General features: G+C 42.1%; 1 protein-coding gene across 2 annotated transcripts in view; it reads right to left on the bottom strand.

The window, feature by feature from the left end:
* Positions 1 to 203: 203 nt before the first annotated feature.
* rap1gds1 (RAP1, GTP-GDP dissociation stimulator 1) overlaps positions 204 to 23727 on the bottom strand; it is a 48292-nt gene continuing 24768 nt past the window's right edge. For both annotated transcript variants that reach the window (XM_038268472.1, XM_038268471.1), the window contains 10 exons: positions 20931 to 21059; positions 15555 to 15680; positions 12175 to 12318; positions 10621 to 10752; positions 10355 to 10489; positions 10113 to 10238; positions 8309 to 8448; positions 4017 to 4143; positions 1122 to 1250; positions 204 to 1031 (listed from right to left, as the gene is read on the bottom strand). In XM_038268472.1, the coding sequence (XP_038124400.1) occupies positions 904 to 1031; positions 1122 to 1250; positions 4017 to 4143; positions 8309 to 8448; positions 10113 to 10238; positions 10355 to 10489; positions 10621 to 10752; positions 12175 to 12318; positions 15555 to 15680; positions 20931 to 21059 (1316 nt within the window). In that variant the 3' untranslated portion in view covers positions 204 to 903. The remainder of the gene's footprint in view (positions 1032 to 1121; positions 1251 to 4016; positions 4144 to 8308; positions 8449 to 10112; positions 10239 to 10354; positions 10490 to 10620; positions 10753 to 12174; positions 12319 to 15554; positions 15681 to 20930; positions 21060 to 23727) is intronic.

Below are 23727 nucleotides of genomic sequence, written 5' to 3' on the forward strand. Positions count from 1 at the left end.
CAAACGACCCCCATTCCAAAGGGGCGGACCCGTTCGTCCGGTTTAATTTGCATGTTTTTAAGCCAAAACAAGGCTTTGTTTTTGGTCCACTCTATAAAGCATTGAACTTGACGCTAATTCTGCCATTTTGAATTGAAAAAGCTTCCTGGATGGGAAGCGAAACATCTACAAACTTGGAAACAAAGTCCAGTGGATTGTTTTTGAACCTTTTTTTGGAATGACTATGACCTGGACGACTGACAATCTTCACCAGTATTCTTCAAGGGATGAAACGCTAAAATCTCGCTAACGCTAAATCCGCGGCTTAGAAAGAATCGAGGGTTAAGGAGCCAAAGAGTTGAGAACGAAGCCGGCGGGAGCGTAGGTCAATAAAAAATGAACACAGTCACAGCTCGAACGGGACAAAAACATGCACTGGTTCTACTGGGATTATAATCCAGCTCCAGGAGACGTGGCTGGAAAAACAAACCTGTGCACGTCGTTACGATGGGCGTCACAGCTGTGGTCTTAACAAGCGTCGTCTCTTCATCTGTAGCTTCAGAACGGACATGCACACACGGGAGGTGGGAACTTCGGACCGAGGTCCGACCCCAGCTCGCCACTGGCCACCTCGGTCATTTTTATGGCTTTCAAACGTAAAGTATGTGAAGCTTTCCTGACCCTAAACATATCAGATATGAGCAGATTCGGTTTTATTTCAACGATAATTACAAATTACAGTTGCTCTTGGCTTAGAAAACGGTTCTAGGGTGGAGGCTGTGGGACAGAGGGGGGGCTGGATGTCTGGCTGGCAGTTAACGCGACGCGGTACCTTGGCACATGACGATGGGACACAATGGGGGAAGGTGGGGGGGCGGGTGTGAGGTGGGCAGGCAGGCATGGGAGTGGCGTGGACACAGTCATTTAGCTCTGTGCGGTTAGCCGCTGCTCCGTCAGGGAGGCCTGGTGCGACACTGTCTTGTTTTCGTGAGCTCTCAGCTTGGACACCACGTCGATAAACGCCAGGCTCTGCACCTCCTTACTGAGAGGCTCTGAAAGCAGAGGAGAGCAGGGAGAGATCAGACCATGGGGGAGGGGCAAAAACACACCCAGAGGGAGGAAGGAGCAGATCCGGGTCTCACCTGAACCCATGACGGCACAGATGAGAATCATGGAGTTGTACTTGATCTCCGGCGCGCTCCTTTCATCTGACAGCAGCTTGTGAAGAACCGACACCAGGCTGGATCCCACAAAGTCCTTCTCAGCTGCAACTGAAAACCAAAAGCTTTCTCTGAGACACAGTGACGCCAAACCTCCATTAGAAAAATATTCTGTTTTTTTTAATCTTGCAGAAAGACGTCCACAGTGTTTAAGTGCGTATAGATTTAAAAAGTTTACAGCGACATGACAAATCAGATCATCCTAAATAAGCAGGTTCAACCTTACGAAGTACAAATTGAAGACGGACAACGATATGAAGTTTATTGGCTTTGGGTCAAGGACACTCTGCTGCCCCTCTCCGAAATTGCAGGGGGTCGCAGACAGGAGGCCTCTGATTGGTCAAATCTACATCCTCTCTACACTATCCGTATTTCCTGTTTGGTTCCTTACCGGCTTGTTTTGTTTGTATGACCGCCATTGTGGAAAACGACTCGTGAAGATGGACCAGCTAGCAGAGCGAGGTGCGCGAGAACGCTGGGACCCTTTTTCCACCTGGACCCCTGCTCTTTTTGGCCCTCATGTCCCTCCATTGTCGCACAGACAGCCCCCATTTCCTCACCACCTCGGACGTGTCTAGACCCACAGCCAGTTCCTAATGGTCCCTCTTGCGTTGTGGCGTGGAATAACATAGTGCAGACCACGCTTCAAAATTGGGCATACCGTATTTTCACGACCATAAGGCGCACCGTTTTTTTATATACAGATACATGTCCTCTACTACGTTTAAATACCTCTACTGCGTATTTAAAAATAGAGCGGGAACAAAACTGAGTATGACTGTGCTTTATTCATGTATTTATTACAAAGTATTAATCAAACCTGGGAGCTGGCAGAGAGACAGACACATCGCTGATGACAGAGCGCTGTGATCACTCCTCTGAAAGAGTTTATTGACGCATAAATTAACTTAAAATGCAGAAATCCGCCGGCAGAATATGTTCGCTTTTATTATCCTGCTGCCTGCAGTTTAGATTGAACCAGTTAGTTCTGGCACGCGGTGCAAAGTGGGTCTGACGCGCGTTGGGCGGAGCTACTCTATCCTTTCTTTGCATTGTAGCTATATTTGCTGTGATCAGTGGGAATAAAGTAGTATGTTTTTAAGTGAGAAAATCCACCTGAAAACTTAACTGATCAGCAGCCTCTGGCCGGGTCGCCTCCTGGCGGTTCACCGCGGCGGCTGGTAGGTGTTTTTCATCTAAATAATCCGATCTGCAGGCACCAGGATAATAAAAGCAAACAGATTCTGCCGGCAGATTTCAGCATTTTAAGTTAATTTAGGCATTAATAACTTGTTTCAGAGGAGCGATCACAGCGCTCTGTATCATCAGCAATGTGTCTCTCTCGCTGTCAGCTTCCAGATCAGCGTCTCTGATTGGTTGATGCGGCGAGTCGAGCACCAAAACTTAAATTTTTCCATCTAGAGCAGCAGTAGCGCGCTTGCGGCACATCACGCGCATCAGATGCTTAAACGCTCCCGACGCGCTGCGCCTGCTGCTCAAAACGGGCTGCGGGACCTTTTGCTGCGCCTTGACGCGCGTCAACCATTGACTTTGCACGTAAACTCGCTGCTGCGTCCGGTGTGAACACAGCATTACTTTGAACGGCCGGTTCACACAGATGTCGAGCGGTGGTCTCAACAACGTCCGCAGTAACAACACACATAGGGCGCACCGCACATTTTGAGGAGAAAAAAAGACGTTTATATGTGCCATATTCATGAAAATACGGTAAATCAAAAATATCTGTCTGCGGTCACCTACAATTTGGGAGAGGTGCAGCAGAGTGTCTGCGGAGGGGGGCGAGGACGTCTCTGCAGACCACCTGGTTTCAAAGTATACATCAGCCTTAATGCGGAGAGCGTTATTTTTTTTTAACCATCTTAAAGATTGAGTTTTTAAGGTTGGGAAAGATCGCTAGATGAGCTCCAGCGCTACCATCCATGTTTACTAACGTAAACACAGAGCACGCCTGCTTGTGACATCATTGCGTCCTCTACTGCGCATGCGGGACACTAGAGCTCTATGAATGCAGTTCACACAGGAGATCACATTGTTTTTGAAATGTGGCAACGAGAAAAGATTTCACAAAAAAATCGGAATTGAGCATTAAGGCCTGCAGTGAGAACGTAACCTAATTGCTCCTGAGCCGTCTCTATAGTTGCTATGGTAGTTGTATGCTGCTATAGGCTTAGACTGCTGGAGGACAAGAAAACAACTTTTCCTCAATCTTCTACATTCTACTGATATTCTTCTATTTTTTACTGTCAATAATTGACAGTTTCTATCTGCTCCCTCTACTTTTTCTCCTTATTGTACCTTCATGTGACCTGGTTCTATTTTTCGCTTTGACACCATCCAGGAAGGAGGAATTGGCTGGATCGACACTCTCCATTACAGGTGATAGTGTTTGGCCTGTTTTTCAGTGTTTAATCCTGTTGCTCTCTTGCAAGATATTTAGTCTTAGAAGACTTTTCGATCAGAACCTTACTGTACTTTAAACCGAACCAGAACCTTCCCCCTAACTCGCCTGCTGTGATCTTCATGATGCTGAACCATCTTCAATGTTTTTTAACAAACCTCTCATGCAGGAAACAGAATTGAATTGAAACGCGTTGACTCAATTAAATAGGATTCACTCAACTGACTAAATGTTTGTCTACTAAAGGCAACAGAAATTCTGTGGTTATAAAGGGACATGTCCAGTCCTCAGAGACCCGATGTTTCATTATAACAACCTGAGAAGAATCTGGGTTTTCATCAGGAGTTTATTCAGACTTAAATACGAGTCGATCGTGCAGCTGCAGGATCAAAGCTTACCCAAATCCAGCGCCGCTATCAACCCCAAAGCCACCAGCGCCTCGTTCTGCATAATCATATGTTCGCTGGTTGCCATGGTTACTAAGTGCTTGACTCCTCCTTTCGGGATCACAGTCCTGACAACTTCCTGAAAAGAAACAAAACAAGATGGAAGAAGTGTTGTGATGACCATCCTCTGCACCGCACATTAAAACAAAACAATTCAGATCAGTGGGATCAAACCGATGTTTGCAGTCATTGGTTCGAATCCCAAACAAGTTCATCTGATCAACGTTGTTCTTCCACACAATAAAACATGGAGAAACAAAATATTCCCGTTTTTTTTCAATGTATTCAAATCAAACATTGACCCTGTTACAGAATTTCCCTCCGATTCTGTCCATCAGGCTGAATTAGCGTTAGCATTTGGAATCTACTAGCCAGCGATCACTGCACTACAGTCCTATTTTCTACACATGTTCTGATATCTGTAATAGATTGTGCAGCTTGCTTTCCCTGTTTACCCTTTATTGCGTTTAATGTCTGCAGGTTTCATACAGCCATAATATTTAGCATCCAGATGGGAACAAACAAGCTGATCAGTTCAACAGACCAGATCTACATCCAGAATGTCTGGAAAGTTTAGTTTTATAGTTTAGTTCTATACACAGTCTGTCCCATTCTACATCTAGACTATTTAGTTCTATACAGACCATCCCATTCTACATCTAGACTATTTAGTTCTATACAGACTGTCCCCTTATACATCTAGACAGTTTAGTTCTATACACAGACTGTCCCCTTCTACATCTAGACTGTTTTGTTCTATACAGACCGTCCAATTCTACATCTAGACTATTTAGTTCTATACAGACTGTCCCATTCTACATCTAGACCGTTTTGTTCTATACAGACCGTCCCATTCTACATCTAGACTATTTAGTTCTATACAGACTGTCCCATTCTACATCTAGACTGTTTTGTTCTATACAGACTGTCCCCTTCTACATCTAGACCGTTTTGTTCTATACAGACTGTCCCCTTCTACATCTAGACCGTTTTGTTCTATACAGACTGTCCCCTTCTACATCTAGACTGTTTTGTTCTATACAGACTGTCCTCTTCTACATCTAGACCGTTTTGTTCTATACAGACTGTCTCCTTCTACATCTAGACTGTTTTGTTCTATACAGACTGTCTCCTTCTACATCTAGACTGTTTATTTCTATACAGACTGTCTCCTTCTACATCTAGACTGTTTATTTCTATACAGACCGTCCCATTCTACATCTAGACTATTTAGTTCTATACAGACTGTCCCATTCTACATCTAGACCGTTTTGTTCTATACAGACTGTCCCCTTCTACATCTAGACCGTTTTGTTCTATACAGACTGTCCCCTTCTACATCTAGACCGTTTTGTTCTATACAGACTGTCCCCTTCTACATCTAGACCGTTTTGTTCTATACAGACTGTCCTCTTCTACATCTAGACCGTTTTGTTCTATACAGACTGTCTCCTTCTACATCTAGACTGTTTATTTCTATACAGACCGTCCCATTCTACATCTAGACTATTTAGTTCTATACAGACTGTCCCATTCTACATCTAGACCGTTTTGTTCTATACAGACTGTCCCCTTCTACATCTAGTCTGTTTATTTCTATACAGACCGTCCCATGCTACATCTAGACTGTTTAGGTCTATACAGACCGTCCCATGCTACATCTAGACTGTTTATTTCTATACAGACCGTCCCATTCTACATCTAGACTTTTTATTTCTATACAGACAGTCCCATTCTACATCTAGACTATTTAGTTCTATACAGACCGTCCCATTCTACATCTAGACTGTCCAGTTCTATACAGACCGTCCCATTCTACATCTAGACTATTTAGTTCTAAACAGACTGTCCCATTCTACATCTAGACTGTTTAGTTCTATACAGACCGTCCCATTTTACATCTAGACTGTTTAGTTTTATACAGACTGTCCCATTCTACATCTAGACTGTTTAGTTCTATACAGACCGTCCCATTCTACATCTAGACTATTTAGTTCTATACAGACCGTCCCATTCTACATCTAGACTATTTAGTTCTATACAGACCGTCCCATTCTACATCTAGACTGTCCAGTTCTATACAGACTGTCCCATTCTACATCTAGACTGTTTAGTTCTATACAGACCGTTCCATTCTACATCTAGACTGTTTAGTTCTATGCACAGACGGCCCTCTTCTACATCTAGACTGTTTATTTCTATACAGACCGTCCCCTTCTACATCTAGACTGTTTATTTCTATACAGACCGTCCCATTCTACATCTAGACTGTTTAGTTCTATACAGACTGTCCCGTTCTACATCTAGACTGTTTATTTCTATACAGACCGTCCCATTCTACATCTAGACTGTTTAGTTCTATACACAGACTGTCCCCTTCTACATCTAGACTGTTTAGTTCTATACAGACTTTCCCATTCTACATCAAGACTGTCCGGTTCTATACACAGACTGTTCCATTCTAAATCTAGGCAATTTATTTCTACACAGACCGTCCCATTCTACATCTAGACTGTTTAGTTCTATACACAGACTGTCCTCGTCTACATCTAGACTGTTTAGTTCTATACAGACCATCCCATTCTACATCTAGACTGTTTAGTTCTATACCCAAACTGTCCCAATCTAAACAGACTAGATTCCAGACTTTCCTGACATCTATCTGATCATTTTGCCAGATTCTTGCTGTCGTTACAGTTTATTACTCAGCTGATAAGGCAGCACAGACCTGATGACATGATTTCCTACAAAGCAAAAGATCTATACAGACTGTCCCCTTCTACATCTAGACCGTTTTGTTCTATACAGACTGTCCCCTTCTACATCTAGACCGTTTTGTTCTATACAGACTGTCCCCTTCTACATCTAGACCGTTTTGTTCTATACAGACTGTCCCCTTCTACATCTAGACTGTTTATTTCTATACAGACCGTCCCATTCTACATCTAGACTATTTAGTTCTATACAGACTGTCCCCTTATACATCTAGACAGTTTAGTTCTATACACAGACTGTCCCCTTCTACATCTAGACTGTTTTGTTCTATACAGACCGTCCAATTCTACATCTAGACTATTTAGTTCTATACAGACTGTCCCATTCTACATCTAGACCGTTTTGTTCTATACAGACCGTCCCATTCTACATCTAGACTATTTAGTTCTATACAGACTGTCCCATTCTACATCTAGACTGTTTTGTTCTATACAGACTGTCTCCTTCTACATCTAGACTCTTTATTTCTATACAGACCGTCCCATTCTACATCTAGACTATTTAGTTCTATACAGACTGTCCCATTCTACATCTAGACCGTTTTGTTCTATACAGACTGTCCCCTTCAACATCTAGTCTGTTTATTTCTATACAGACTGTCCCATGCTACATCTAGACTGTTTAGGTCTATACAGACCGTCCCATGCTACATCTAGACTGTTTATTTCTATACAGACCGTCCCATTCTACATCTAGACTTTTTATTTCTATACAGACTGTCCCCCTCTACATCTAGACTGTTTAGTTCTATACAGACCGTCCCATTCTACATCTAGACTCTTTAGTTCTATACAGACCGTCCCATTCTACATCTAGACTTTTTATTTCTATACAGACTGTCCCCCTCTACATCTAGACTGTTTAGTTCTATACAGACCGTCCCATGCTACATCTAGACTGTTTATTTCTATACAGACCGTCCCATTCTACATCTAGACTTTTTATTTCTATACAGACTGTCCCCCTCTACATCTAGACTGTTTAGTTCTATACAGACCGTCCCATTCTACATCTAGACTGTTTATTTCTATACAGACCGTCCCATTCTACATCTAGACTGTTTAGTTCTATACACAGACTGTCCTCGTCTACATCTAGACTGTTTAGTTCTATACCCAAACTGTCCCAATCTAAACAGACTAGATTCCAGACTTTCCTGACATCTATCTGATCATTTTGCCAGATTCTTGCTGTCGTTACAGTTTATTACTCAGCTGATAAGGCAGCACAGACCTGATGACATGATTTCCTACAAAGCAAAAGATGCTTCTCAACAAGATCCAGTAAAAAAAAATTTTTCCTGAAGTGTCCAGTTGTCACATGAATCCCTGTTGTCTAAATTAAGTTGTTTATTTTTATCTCTCTACCATATATTTGCATCACATCTATAAAACTGTCACAGTGAACAGAATCATTGTGGAGCAGCTAACTCGGCAGAATAAACACAAAATGGCTGTTTGTTGGTTTACCTTTGATTTGCTGTGTCGAATGAGGGCCGACAGGAGCCGGTTGGACTCCCCCATCACCCCCGCATGGTCTTTAGCCTCACACCACTCCACTAGCCTCTCAACCAGCTTCCCATTGGTTCCCAGTTGCTCTGCAGCTTCAGCTGAACCAACGCACACAGGGGGGGTGAAAACGTGAACATTAAGTATGGTAAAGGTCCCCCCGTAAACTGCAGCTTTACTTATGTACGTTTGGCAAGAAAAGCAGATTTAAAGTTTTCCTGATCCATGGACTTTTCCACCTCTAACTTCAGAGTGTTTTGTTTTACAGGTTGACACCAAATAATGACAAAATAAGATGAAAACCCTAAAAAACATGATTTGAATTTGACCAGACCAGGAAACACTTTAGTTAATATGTTTAAATGGTTCAAAGTCGGAGGGAAGCGGCTGTTCCAACCGTTACATTTCCGAATTCTCCCGAGTGGTGCCCGACTTTACACGAGTGGATAAAGTGAATGTGATTGGTCGTTTATCAAGGGGGCGGGATTGTTGTGGCGGAAGGTTCTCAAGCTTTCTGGTTGTGGCCGGTTTGTGGGAAGCATCTTGCTAACCAGTTAGCAACTTAGTGCTAGCAGGTTCCCAATGGGAAATTCCATTGGGACCAAGTAGCACTAAATTGGTTACTTAGAAACAACGCTGTCAAGGAACGCTATGGACAGCGGAAACATGCAAGAGGAGGAGAGTTTAGTGTCGGAGGTCGTGGATGAGTCTCCTCCGTCATCCATTTTTTATTTAGAGGAGGAAAGCGGGGACGAAGATGTTGTGGAAGAGGACGCCAGGGCGGCAGAAGTTTGGTTTGGTGTAGAAGGCTTCCAGCCGTACATGTTTGAGCCCTTGCCTCGCAACGCTGCCAGTTCTGTTAGCTCTACGCCTGCCGAAGACACAGACGTCCATCCCCGTGAACACTGGGACGCAACTCAATGGGAAAGGAAAGGATTCTGGTTTCAACCGTTGCGTATATTAGCTGCGACATATGAATCAAGATGCTATGACCGAAAACATTTGATTGACAGATGGCCGCTGATATATGATTGGCTGAATTTAGGTGTTCAGGCTGACGTAGAACTAACTGGCCTGCAGAAGATAACGGGGAAAAAAACAGATTTTAAGACAGAAATTTTTTTAAAGATTGAAATTTTATAACTTTTGGAACAATATCGTCTGATAAAGATTACATTTATATACATTTTTAAGCCAGAATGATTTGACATTTAAATATGATTTCACTACAACTTTAAACTGAATTTAATCTATATATATCTATCTATACATCTATAGATATATATACAATTTCTTCCATTTTTAAATCTAAAGTGTTTTTTTAAAGTAGAGAACAACAATCGCTCAGTTTGGTAACAATTTCCTAATTCCTATATTCTCTAAAACACCTGAACTGCTCGTTTTTTATTTTTCTTTCTTTTTTCTGTCTTAATGTTCGCAGTGGGCTCTAAGCTGCCCTGCAAGGCTTTAAACCTGGGTTTAAATGCTAAAATACACTTGAATCCACTTTTAGATCATTTTTTTTTGCACTGTTCCCTCTTTTAAACCCTGAACTTTGTGGTTAAAAAAAAAAAAAAAAAACCATGTGGAACAGTTAACGGTGCATAAATAAAACCGCAAACAAATAATTTATTTTCTATTTTAATGAGATGATTGAATAACGGGAGGAAGTTGAAAACAGAAGCGTTTAATCTTGAAAGCTGGTTTTATTTCTCTAAAACTCGTAGCTCTCCATTAACCCTGAGCTGCTCTGAACAAACCTTACCTTGAGTATCGATGAGCATTCGTAACGTTCCAAGGAGTTTAAACTGGACAGGAGGCATCTCCGACTGCAAAAACTTTAAGACCACATCCGCCACCCCAGCAGACAGCATTTTGGATTTGTTCACCACTGAGGAGACAAAGAAAAGCAGCAGGGTTAATTACAGCTGAGGTGAAAACAGCCTTTTTTTTGCTGCTTTTGCTGGAGATAAACCCTCCTGCCGTCCAATGGATGGAGCCTCTCACCAGGTATAGCTAGGTTCCTTAGGGCGCTGAGCGCGGCGTGCTGTACGGTCACGTTTCCCTCTTCCACGTGGCGATCCAACAGATCCAGAAGTTTCTGAACGATCCCGGTGTCCACCATGTGGATGCAATTCCCGTCTGATCAGAGAGACAGAGGGAAGAGTGGATGTCAGGAGAACTGATCGGACGCAGGCCCTGCTGCAGACACCAGGCGTCTCCTTCTAATGCTAATTAATTTGCTTGTGAAAACTGTCATGTGAAAAGCTTACCGTTGCGGGCAAAGTTTGCGATGGCCAAAGCCCCGGCGAGCTGCAGCTGATGGTTGTGGGAGGGGATCCAAGAGAGGACCCTCTGGAAGACGCTGCCTTTTCCTCCCTCGAACAGCTTCTGCATGGATTCATCTGCAGAGAGAGGGAGGGCGGCTTCACAGCTGCTTCCACGCTATCGCATCACTGCAAGGCTGCTAGCGAGACAAACTCATTTTCTTTTTAATATTGTGTTCATTAAAGGTGACGGCCTCCCAGCCAGTAGGTGGCGCCCTCATTCTGTATGGTTTCCAACCTAATTACAGGGTCCACCAATGCACTGGAAAAAATCGAAATCTAGATAAGTAATCTTTTCTCAAAATAAGTGCATTTGTTCTTGGATTGAGGAGATTAAAGAGACATTTGCCAATGGAACAAAACAATTTACATTTAAATAAGAAAAAACAATTGCATTGTCTTATTTCAAGTGCATATTATCTAATTATCATATTTAAAGAGTAAAAATATTAATTCCATTGGCAAACTATCTAATTTACCTACTCAAATTAAGGGTAAATACACTTAATTTAACATTTTTACTCATGACTAGATCGTTTTTTTCAGTGTGCGAATGAAACCAAGTGCATATCAGCAGTCAGCCTCATCCAAACAATCAGTTTCTAAAGTCCGGCTTTACACTTTATGATATTTTTAGGGCTGCAACTAATGATTATTTTACTAATTGATTAATCTATTGATTATTTTTTCAATTAATCTATTAATAATCAGATAGCAAAAGGGTCCCTAAAGATTTTTTACAGAATTAAACCAAGTGAAACTTAAACTCGTTTGCTTCAGGAGTTCTGGTTAGAGCATATTAACCGACAAAAGAAAAAAAAATCTCATATACAAACTATTTATGTATATTTTTACAGTTTAATTATTGCTCTTATTTGGTCGCTAAGTCAGCTAAAGGTTTCAGAGCCTCTATCCTCCAGTTATTGACTAATTAAAAAGTAAAAAGGATGATCTTTTATTTCCAGGTGGATCATCTCAACTAGTGGTCCTCCTAGCTGTCAATCATTCTGATGATATGTTTACGTAAGGCCATCTTACGTGCTCATTCCGTTAGCTATCTTTTTCTGCGCATGCTCATTTTCAGGCGTTTATCTGTAGTGAGCTATGGTGTCAGACAATATCACAGAATGCTTTGCGCTGAGAGATTTCCTCGCAAAGCATTATGGGATTTGCTGTCGCCATATGCCGTCGCTACCCGACAGTGGCGACTAATGACAAAGATGGCGCAGGCACTGCACGGTAGAGGAGGAGTTGTGTGACCAACGGGGCAAAAAGCAGTGATCATCAGAGATGCACTTGAAATAAGACAATGCAAATGTTCTATCTTAATTTAAATGTAAATTGTCTTGTTCCATTGGCAAAGTCACTCACTTACCTCCTCAAATAAAGAACAAATGCACTAAGAAAAAAATGACTTATTTCGATTTTTTCCAGCGAAGTCCTGCATGTGATGATGCAGCCAGAGGAGCGTGATAATAAGGCAGCGCCTCTTACACTCACCCCCCAGAAGCAGGAGAACCATGAGGTCGGAGGCGGTCTTGAGCTGGGCGATGTCCTCCTCCCGCTCGCCGTCCACAGTCTGACCCACCACCTCCAGCAGACACTCCACCAGGCCCGCCTCCACCAGCTGCAGCTTTATAACATCTGCCGGAGGAGAAGCACAATGAGGCGCCTGAAAGACTAAAGCATCGAACATGAGGATCAGACTAAAGTCTGGAGGAAGTTTTCTTCACCGTTACATTAAAACACGAAAAAAGGGATCCAAGAACTATTCCGAATTCTCCCGAGTGGTGCCCGACTTTACACGAGTGAAAAAAGTGAATGTGATTGGTCGATTATCAAGGGGGCGGGATTGTTGTGGGGGAAGGTTCACAAGCAGGTTTGGTTGTGGCCGGTTTGTCGGAAGCATCTTGCTAACCAGTTAGCAACTTAGTGCTAGTAGGTTCCCAATGGGAAATTCCATTGAGACCAAGTGGCACTAAATCACTAGCCTCGTGAGACCATCCTGATCTCGCGAGCTTTCAAGCTTTCACTCGCAGATCAGCCTGGAGACTCTCCGTTAAAGAAAATTTGGAGCCGTTCACCAAACGAACGTCCAATCAGCGTTGGCTTTGAGGCGGGTTGAGGTGTGACGCAACGAGAAGCGTGACAGTTCAGTCTAAAGAACATGGCAGCTTCAGCCGATGAAACTAGCGTTAGCGTGGCTATCGAGCAAGTTTTATCGGAATTAGAGTATTTCTTCACTGAAAGAAGAGCAAAACACTGCTCTGGAGGCTTTTTTCAGAGGAAAAGATGTTTTTGCTCTTCTCCCCACTGGTTTCGGCAAGAGTAGCCTGGCTTGTGGTTGTGTTTTCGTCGTCGCTCTGTTAGTACGTCATAAGATTCGTTGATCTGATTGGTTTATTTGGCCCGTCTATCACCAACATAGGCCAATTTTCGCCCCTTCCCAAAATTACTTGAACGGAAGGTTTCCAGATGGATATGCGGAGCAAATCCATCCAGCGGAATCAGGTTACTAAATTGGTGACTTAGAAACGACGCTGTCAAGGAACGCTATGGACAGCGGAAACATGCAAGAGGAGGAGAGTTTAGTGTCGGAGGTCGTGGATGAGTCTCCTCCGTCATCCATTTTTTATTTAGAGGAGGAAAGCGGGGACGAAGATGTTGTGGAAGAGGACGCCAGGGCGGCAGAAGCTTGGTTTGGTGTAGAAGGCTTCCAGCCGTACATGTTTGAGCCCTTGCCTCGCAACGCTGCCAGTTCTGTTAGCTCTACGCCTGCCGAAGACACAGACGTCCATTCCCGTGAACACTGGGACGCAACTCAATGGGAAAGGAAAGGATTCTGTTTTCAACCGTTGCGTATATTAGCTGCGACATATGAATCAAGATGCTATGACTGAAAAACTTTGATTATGATTGGCCGAATTTAGGTGTTCAGGCTGAAGTAGAACTAACTGGCCTGCAGAAGATAACGGGGGGAAAAAAACGCAGATTTTAAGACAGGATTTTTTGGGACAATATGGTCTGATGTAGAATACATTTATATACATGTTTAAGCATAATTTGACATGTAAACTTGACTTCCCTACAACTTTAAATCCGAAATGTAACCAAATCACAGACGTACCCCGTCTTTTTGGTAAAGTGCTTCATCTTTGGGCCGACTGCGTAGCCATCTCCGTTAAAACCACGGGATTAAAGACTTCCTCCATCTCTCAGGTCTCATGATTAACGTAACATAAAGCATGTCGCGAACCAGCGTTTGAGTCAAAATCCTTAAAGCAACATCATGTTGCAAAACCCCAAAACACTAATAATAAAAGCCAACATATTCTGCCGGCAGGTTTCTACATTCTAAGATAATTTAGGCGTTAATAAACTGTTTCAGAGGAGTGATCATAGCGCTCTGCATCAGCAGCACTGTGTCTGACTCCCTGCCAGCTCCCAGATCAGCTTCTCTGATTGGTTGATGTCGCGCATCGAGCAGCAGAAGTTAAATATTTCCAACTCCATCATCTGTCATTGTGAAATTTTGAACATTTGAGCCAAGTTTCCGGGGAGAATTTGATCAGCTTTGCAGCTTAAACCACCCGCAACTGGAAAAACGATACGAGAAAGTGCAATTCTTTTCAATTAAGTGTATTTACCCTCAATTTGAGTAGGTAAATAAGATGATTTGCCAATGGAATGAGTATTTTTGCTCTTACAATAAGATATTTAGATAATATGCACATGAAATAAGACAATGTAATTGTGTTTTCTTATTTTAAATGTGAATTGTCTTGTTCCATTGGCAAAATGTCTCTTTTACGTTTTCAATTCAAGAACAAATGCACTTATTTTAAGAAAAATTACTTATCTAGATTTAGATTTTTTCCAATGCAATCGCTGTTTGGTCTTTTGAAAACCTGCGCTGCAAAAACTGATCTAAAATTAGTAAAAATACTCTTCATATCGGCCAATTTGCCCTTAATTATGGACAGGTAGATATGATTTTCTCCACAGAATGGGCATTTTGGCCCTGAAAATAAGATAATTGGTTATTATGCCCCTGAAATTAAGCTAATCGAGTTTCTTTTTATCTAGTTTAAAGAAAAAATCATCAAATTTAATTGTCTTATTTATCTGCTCTAGAAAAAATAATGTATTTCAATTTTTTGTAGTGAAAATCTACTTCCTGCTCTTTCTTGTATCAGCCGATACGTACAAACATTGGCTGATTTTACCCTTTTCTTAATCTGTTAATGAAACTTGTTGAACAATTATTATTCTGTCATTTTTATCATGCAAATAGAGGAGGAACAATAAATCTGCTTCAAATACCTGCTAAATAAATTAGCAGCACATATCTGGGAGCGGTTAGACTGATGTCAGAATAATCTGCATTAGTATCGGCCTTAAAAAGCTGCATTGGTCCATGTTGGAAGGAGGCGACTTCAGCTGGAAGCTCATTAGGCTCATTTACCGTCAGATAAATCCTTAATTGATCATAAATGTGTCATCAGGAATAGAGAACTGACTCAGACCCACATGAAGACAGCTTGTACTGCTGCTAACTCTGTGATGGAGGAGGAATAAGCATCCCTCCGGTCTGAGATCGCTCCACTGACCCACCCCGGAAAAGCCGTCCCATTACTGCCAGAACGAACAGCTCGGCGGATAAAAAGGAGGGTTAGACAGGTGTCTCCTGAGTGCCGATAAGTAGGACGTCGTCCTGGAGACGGTTGGCGTGGGAACAGCAGCTAAGATGCTCTCTGCTGTTCAAACAAGTCGGGGGAAATAAACAGGAGCCGGCTGTCACTGCAGCGCAGCGGTTCTAACGCACAAACCCTGTCCTCTGCTGACGAGGCTTTTTAAGATGAATATCAAAGGAACGTTACCGTTTTCAGCCAGCGGGGCCAGAACCTCAAAGATCATCTCCTTCTTCTCGTGCTCCGTCTGCTTCTGGAAAAGACGCACCAGCTCCTCTGCAATGTTGGTGGAGGCAAACTGCTCTTTGCTGGACTCTGAAAAATGCAAGACGTGACAATCAGGATGAGAAACGCTGCTCCCCTCAGATCTCTGCTCATCCTACTGATGTTTTATACAGATTTAAAGGAATAGTACACCCAAAACATGATTAGCCTTCATTTTCTACTCACCCCCATGCTGAACAACACTCTGGAGTACTTTTTTGATATCTCAAATGCATCTGGAGATCTGGGAGGCTTCTTGCTGTCTGCTGACATTCAAATAATGGAGGTCTATGGCGCCCGAGGCAGAAAGGTCCATAAAAGTCCACAAAAAACGTGTCAATATTCCTCCATACTGCTCGTCCAATGTATTCCAAGTGTCCTGAGTGGGTAGCGTCCAGAATTTACTCGAAACTAAGTCATTTAGAATGTTTTTAGAGCATAAACAGTAGTGTATAGGATTTCCTGAAAGCGCGTTCACGAGTCTACGGAAACCGCGGCAGACCAAACTAGATGAAAGTGCGCATTCAGCTCGGCAAAGAACTCATGCTCTTCCTCAACACTGAAGTCCTCAGACATTTTTCTTTCATTTTTTCTTTCTTTGCACGGGTAAACAGCACATTTCTTCTTCTACGCTTGCATTATCGGCAGAGCAGACGCTGAATGCGCACTTTCGTCTGGTTTGGTCTGCCGCGGTTTCCGTAGACTCGTGAACGCGCTTTTAGGAAATCCTATACACTACTGTTTATGCTCTAAAAACATTCTAAATGACTTAGTTTCGAGTAAATTCTGGACGCTACCCACTCAGGACACTTGGAATACATTGGACGAGCAGTATGGAGGAATATTGACACGTTTTTTGTGGACTTTTATGGACCTTTCTGCCTCGGGCGCCATAGACCTCCATTATTTGAATGTCAGCAGACAGCAAGAAGCCTCCCAGATCTCCAGATGCATTTGAGATATCAAAAAAGTACTCCAGAGTGTTGTTCAGCATGGGGGTGAGTAGAAAATGAAGGCTAATCATGTTTTGGGTGTACTATTCCTTTAAGAAAGAAATAAAGACGATCAAACTGTGGGACATGAGATCCAACCAGGAAGTCTTGTTTCCTTGTATTTAAAGCATCACTAGAGACACTGATGGAAAACTAATCATATGAACAAGAGTTTGAAGCTTTATGAGGCTAAAGAAGCAGCGTTTCCAAAGCAGGAACCGGGCCAATAATTATCAACAGCAGAGAGAAGCAGGAAACCAATCAGACCCAGAAGTCTGTAGGTCTGCGGTTTCTAGATCTGCCCTAAACATCAGCTGGGAAAATGGTCGCTGGTGTTTTGGGCCGATTCTGAAGGCCACCATTATTTTCTCTTCCTTCATTCACATGATAAAAATAACACTGATACCAAATGTTACACGTCATTAACACATCAGCATCACATAGCGATGGGTAGCAAATGGATAGAGAAGCTTTACGTCATTTGAAGGCGTTAATGAATCGACAAACATCGGGGAGCATCTAGTTAACAAATGTCAGAACTTTGCAACAAAACAAGTATGAATCTGATATTTATGACTAAAAATGGAATTTATGACTACGAATTACACGTTTTGAGTATTAATTCCAAATTTATGACTATGACTTACAATTTTTAAATAGTAATTACTAGGGATGCACGATATTGGGATTTTGTCCGATATCCGATATTTTAAAACTCATGTAGCCGATAACCGATATCGATACTGATGTTAAAGCTGGACAAAAATAAGTAGTCATTGAAAATAGCAGTTTTGTTATCCATTTCTGACACTTTGAAAAATAATATACTCAAATATATTTTCATATGCTGATATCAAATAGATTTTTAAAAACGCGATATCGATCTATTTTACTTTCAAAATCTCGTGAAATTTCATCATTCTGTTACAAACTCTCGCGATATTTTGCAAATTCTTGTGAGATTTTGTTAGTAAAATAGATCGATACCGCGTCAATATATCAACATATAAAAATATGGCAACATTTCGGGGATTTTTGGGGGATTTTGTAGCGTAACGATGACATATAGCAATATTTCATTAGTAAAAGAGATTGATATGGTGTTTTTAAATGGCAATATATCAGCATAGGAAGATATTGGGATATTTTAATGTATCAATATTTTTTCCCTCGTCTTTAGAAGTTTATAAGTCTGTAAAAAAGAAGTTTTTTAGGAAGAAGAAGAAGTAGTATTTTTTTTTTTTTTTTTAGACTTTAGAAACTCAGAAGCTGATCAAATATCGGGTTGAATATCGGTGGGGTGGCCGATGTCCGATATTCAGTTTTAAGGCCGATACCGATAGGGGGCCGATTATATCGTGCATCCCTACTATACCTGTCTATGTCTCCGAAAGGGGGGTTGTTAAAGGGAATTGTTGGCCTGGCTGAATAGGCGCAGTCTTCTGGTTCCCTGTAAAGGGTTGGGGTTGCGATGATAGTGGGAAAGGATCAACTCAGTTGGGATTGGAAGCGAAACGTCTTCAAACTTGGAAACAAAGTTTTTTGGAATGACTATGACCTGGATGACTGAGGATCTTCACCAGCATAATGCAGGACCATCAGCAGATCGCTTTGTTTTCACGTTTGTGATATTATCTCCTCTCTCCGTCTGCGGACATGAAGCACCTCCGCCAGGTGGGCGTAGTGGGGAAGTTTGTGGAGTTCTTCGGCCCCGGAGTGGCCCAGCTGTCTATCGCTGACAGAGCCACCATCTCTAACATGTGTCCCGAGTACGGTGCCACGGCGGCGTTCTTCCCAGTGGACAACGTCAGTTTGAAGTACCTGGAGCAGACCGGTGAGGGTCCAGTTTGTGGGGATGTTGAAGGCATCGCTCTTCTTTATGGGTTTGCAACTGTCGATTTGGGAAAAAAGTGTTAACGGCATTTTTATTTAGGACGGGAACCCGACACGTTGGCCTACGTTGCCAAATACCTGAAGGCAGCGGCCATGTTCAGACACTACAATGACGTCGCTCAGGATCCAGATTTCACTCAGGTCAGTGGAGCTTTTATTCTTCAAAACATTTCTTCGGTATTTGTTAGGGCTGCAACTAACGATTATTTTAAAAATCAATTAAGTTTTAAGGACGATACAGGCCGATACCGATAGGGGGCCGATTATATCGTGCATCCCTAGTAATTACAAAATTATGACTACGAATACAACGTTTGAGTAATAATTACAAATTTATGGCAATGAATTACAAATTTGAGACTACGAATAACAATTTTTGAGTAGTAATGTTGCTGTTATTATGATTTCTGCTGTTTTTATCATTTTATTCATTTATATGTTCTATATGTTACGCTCATCATTGGAAATAGTGTGTGAAGGCCATAAGACGGTCAAATGTTTTGCAAGAATGCTTTCCTGTTTTTCATTTGAGAAGCAGAGAAGTGTAAAGTCCCGACACCTTGTGTAAAGCGTATACTGAAACCAGGCAAGTTCCCTATCTTAAAAGATCCTGCTGATATGTGGTTATCACAAATGTCTGCTATGGTCTCAGTAGAAAAAACTGACTCATGACCTTCATCAAAAGTCGGACAAATTCCGGAGGATCTGGGACCCGGTGCAATCTTTCTTACAGAAACTGTAAATTTAGTTTTCTCTCTTCTCTTTCTTTTTCTTTTTTATATTCAATATATCACACACTTGGCTGTCCGAAAGTATGTGGTGGGTTGTTTTTGTTTGCTTTTGTTGATGTTTACATAAAGCTATGAAAACTTAAGTCGGGGAAACTTAACAACCCTAACAAGTAATTTTAAATTATGGCTTCTAACTACAAATTTATGACAATGAATTACAATGTTTGAGTACTAATTAATAATTTATGGCCACAAATTACAAATTTATGACTACTAATTACAATTTTTGAATACTAAATACAAGTTTAAACCGGAATAAACCGGAAAATTCGCATTAAATTGCAATGGTAACATAAAAAAAAATCTAAATTAGATTTTTTTCCAAAATCGTTCAGCCCTACTATGTACACTCGCGGCCACTTTATTAGGTACACCTGTCCAACTGCTCGTTAACACTTAATTTCTAAGCAGCCAATCACATGGCGGCAACTCAGTGCATTTAGGCATGTAGACATGGTCAAGACAATCTCCTGCAGTTCAAAGCGAGCATCAGTATGGGGAAGAAAGGTGATTTGAGTGACTTTGAACGTGGCATGATTGTTGGTGCCAGAAGGGCTGGTCCGAGTATTTCAGAAACTGCTGATCTACTGGGATTTTCACGCACAACCATCTCTAGGGTTTACAGAGAATGGTCCGAAAAAGAAAAAACATCCAGTGAGCGGCAGTTCTGTGGGCGGAAATGCCTTGTTGATGCCAGAGGTCAGAGGAGAATGGCCAGACTGGTTGGAGCTGATAGAAGGGCAACAGTGACTCAAATAACCACCCGTTACAACCAAGGTGGACAGAAGAGCATCTCTGAACGCACAGTACGTCAAACTTTGAGGCAGATGGGCTACAGCAGCAGAAGACCACACCGGGTGCCACTCCTTTCAGCTAAGAACAGGAAACTGAGGCTACAATTTGCACAAGCTCATCGAAATTGACCAATAGAAGATTGGAAAAACGTTGCCTGGTCTGATGAGTCTCGATTTCTGCTGCGACATTCGGATGGTAGGGTCAGAATTTGGCGTCTACAACATGAAAGCATGGATCCATCCTGCCTTGTATCAACGGTTCAGGCTGGTGGTGGTGGTGTCATGGTGTGGGGAATATTTTCTTGGCACTCTTTGGGCCCCTTGGTACCAATTGAGCATCGTTGCAACGCCACAGCCTACCTGAGTATTGTTGCTGACCATGTCCATCCCTTTATGACCACAATGTACCCAACTTCTGATGGCTACTTTCAGCAGGATAATGCGCCATGTCATAAAGCTGGAATCATCTCAGACTGGTTTCTTGAACATGACAATGAGTTCACTGTACTCAAATGGCCTCCACAGTCACCAGATCTCAATCCAATAGAGCATCTTTGGGATGTGGTGGAACGGGAGATTCGCATCATGGATGTGCAGCCGACAAATCTGCGGCAACTGTGTGATGCCATCATGTCAATATGGACCAAACTCCCTGAGGAACGCTTCCAGCACCTTGTTGAATCTATGCCACCAAGAATTGAGGCAGTTCTGAAGGCAAAAGGGGGTCCAACCCGTTACTAGCATGGGGTACCTAATAAAGTGGCCGGTGAGTGTATGTTCTCCCTTTCATTTCGGTTTAACGTGGAATTCTTAAACCGCATTTATACTCACCCAGCTCCGCCAAGTTCCCAAAGGCTATCAGACACATTTCTGTCAGTGCAGTGTTGTCAGAGTGGATGCCCAGCAGCTTCACCAGGGTGGGAATAACACCCATGTTAATCAGCTGGGCTTGTAGGGTATCTGGAGGAACACAAAGATGAAAAGAAATGAACTGAGGCTATTTGGGTTTTTTCGTAAACTATACAACAACAGCTTGGTGAAAAACAAGCAAAAAATCCTAATTGAACAACCTTAGATGAAATATTATGAATCTGATTGAGGTGATCATCTACCAGCCACGGCTGTGACGACGTGAAGACAGAACAACATCGCAACAAAGACTCTTGAAAAAAACTGTATTATTGTGATACTGGGAACATTAATAATAAAAATGTTAATGTCAGGATACAGGTGCTGTCGTTAGGGATTACAAAAACATGTTGAAAGGACGTTTGCACATTAGAGACAAAGAGAGAAAATGAGGCAAAATAAAACAATGTTTAAGAGTTTTTTTTTTTTTTTATCAAGAGCCAGAATAGAAGAAAAAGCAGAAACAGGTAGAATCATCTTTCTTAGCAAAGACTCAACCCTTTATAGCCCCATTTGATCAAATATGTCCCACTAAATGGGAGCATTTTGTTTTCTTCCACTGGTTTAAATATCAAACTGGACCTAAAAGGATCCTATGCTTCAACTAAAAGAACCATAAAAAAATTTAAAATTTTATTGAGCTGCTAATTTTCCTAATTTATATCAAATATGTCCAAAACTGTATGGCCAAAGGTAAGATGGCGAGGTCCTAAAACCAGCCAATCTTTCCATCTCTAATTCCTTCTGCTGTGGTGCTAAACTGCTAAACGCATGAAACTCTTCCCCCGCCTCAACGCAAACCTAAAACCAGGACAGAGGAGGTGCATGTCAAAAGTCCTTCAACGCTCTGTTGTTCATGGGGATTTTATCTGTTTGAAAAAGTAGCGTGGAAATGAAGTAGCAGGAAAAACACAAGCACTAAACGACCAAAAGCACAGTTTTTCCGCTTCTCTTCGTTAAGGTTCTGGCATGTGGATCCCAGAAGCACGGCGAGACAATTAACCCATTTACGCTACCCTTGAAAAACCGTGCCGAGACCGGTCCGAGCTCAGTAACTGAGATAACTTATGGTGTGTAAATGGAAAGCAAACTGAACCGAACCGAGCTAGACACAACCGAACCGAGCTAACTGCAAGCCAGTTCCAGAGGTGGGCTCGGCTCGGTTCTCTGATAACAAGAGCGCATGAGCAGAACGCATCATCTCCGTCTGGCTGCACATCGCGATTCACACTCTATTCCAGTAGGTGGCGGTAATGCCCCTCCGGAAGTTGCTTGCCAACCAACAAAAAACAGAAGAACAACTATAAACAACAATCGAAATCTTCTCCACACAACATTTTGATTTGCTTGATTCCCTCCTTCTTCATCTTCTTCTTCTTGTGTTTTATGGCGGTTAGCAAACAACTTTTGGTGCATTACCGCCACCAACTGCTTGATTTCTTCCTTCAATACTGGCAGTAATACCGCAGATCATCACTAGGAGTCGAGGAACCGAGATAGCGTGATGTGTTCGGCCTGGTTAACTGATCAGAGCTCGCACCGGTCTCGGCATGGATGGGTTTTTTTCAAGGGTAGTGTAAATGGGGTAAACTCAACTCTACAAACTCCTATCAAGTTCTTCCACACCTGAAGGGCTCATCCATGTCTTCATGGACTGGTACTCAGCCAAACTCTTCCCAACGAACCTTTTTCACACAATTATCATCCATCCACTAAACTTTCCACATCCTGCATCTTGTAAAACTAAGCAGGATTCTTTGCTTCAAAGAAACCGTCTCCTCCTACAAGATGAAGTGAGCCATCAGTCTAAAGGGAGCATGCATGCCACACCTTTCAGTCTAATATTTGCTAAAAGAAAACATCTGATTTATTTTCCTTCCATTGTACGGGAACCATTAATATGCTTTGGTCTGTAACATAAAGTCCAGAAACAGTTTCCAGGACAATGGAAGCAGGATGAAGAAGACGGCAGCTGTAGCAGGTATAAACCGGTAAAGGAGAATAACCGAAAGTTTTTCGCTGTTTCTCAATTCACAAGAATACGATTACGGACTCGTGTTTTCTTACCAAGTATGTTCTTGAGAAGAACACAGGAAAGTCTGGACTTGGTGAAAACGGGAGCAGGCAGCATGCATATGGGTCAAATGGAAGAGAAGTGTACTGATGACGTCACCACACGCTTGGCACATCTGGAGCTGCATTTCACCTCCTTTAATAGTCTCTAGATAATAATAAATTACGACTTTTTACATTTAGTGGGAGAATAATAGTCACCAAAGTCAGATAAACACAAATCAAATTAATATTTTGCCAAAAAAAACAAATAAAATCGCCATCGTACTTTGAAAAAGTAATTAGTTATAGTTACTAGTTACTTCTCCCAAAAAGTAACTGAGTTAGTAACTGAGTTACTCTAAAATAAAAGTAACTTGTTACTAGTAAAAGTAACTATTGCGTTACTTTTGCGAGTGTATGAAATTAGTAATTGGGGATGTCTAATTCTGAAATCCTGTGTTTGGGTTGTTATAGATACTGGAACATGTAGCTACATCTATCTATCTATTCCATCCATCCATCCATATTTCTCCCTTTCTCCATATAGGCTAATGATCGTTCACACTCTCCATAGTTCCCCTGTGGCGCGAGCAGTTACGCGCCTTTAGCGAGTATGCGCGTTTCCTGTCGCTTGCGCGGTAAATCGTGCCGCCGCGCTGTGCGG

This window comes from Cyprinodon tularosa, unplaced genomic scaffold, assembly GCF_016077235.1.
Source record: "Cyprinodon tularosa strain WSP-4 unplaced genomic scaffold, ASM1607723v1 ctg70, whole genome shotgun sequence".
NCBI lineage: Eukaryota > Metazoa > Chordata > Actinopteri > Cyprinodontiformes > Cyprinodontidae > Cyprinodon > Cyprinodon tularosa.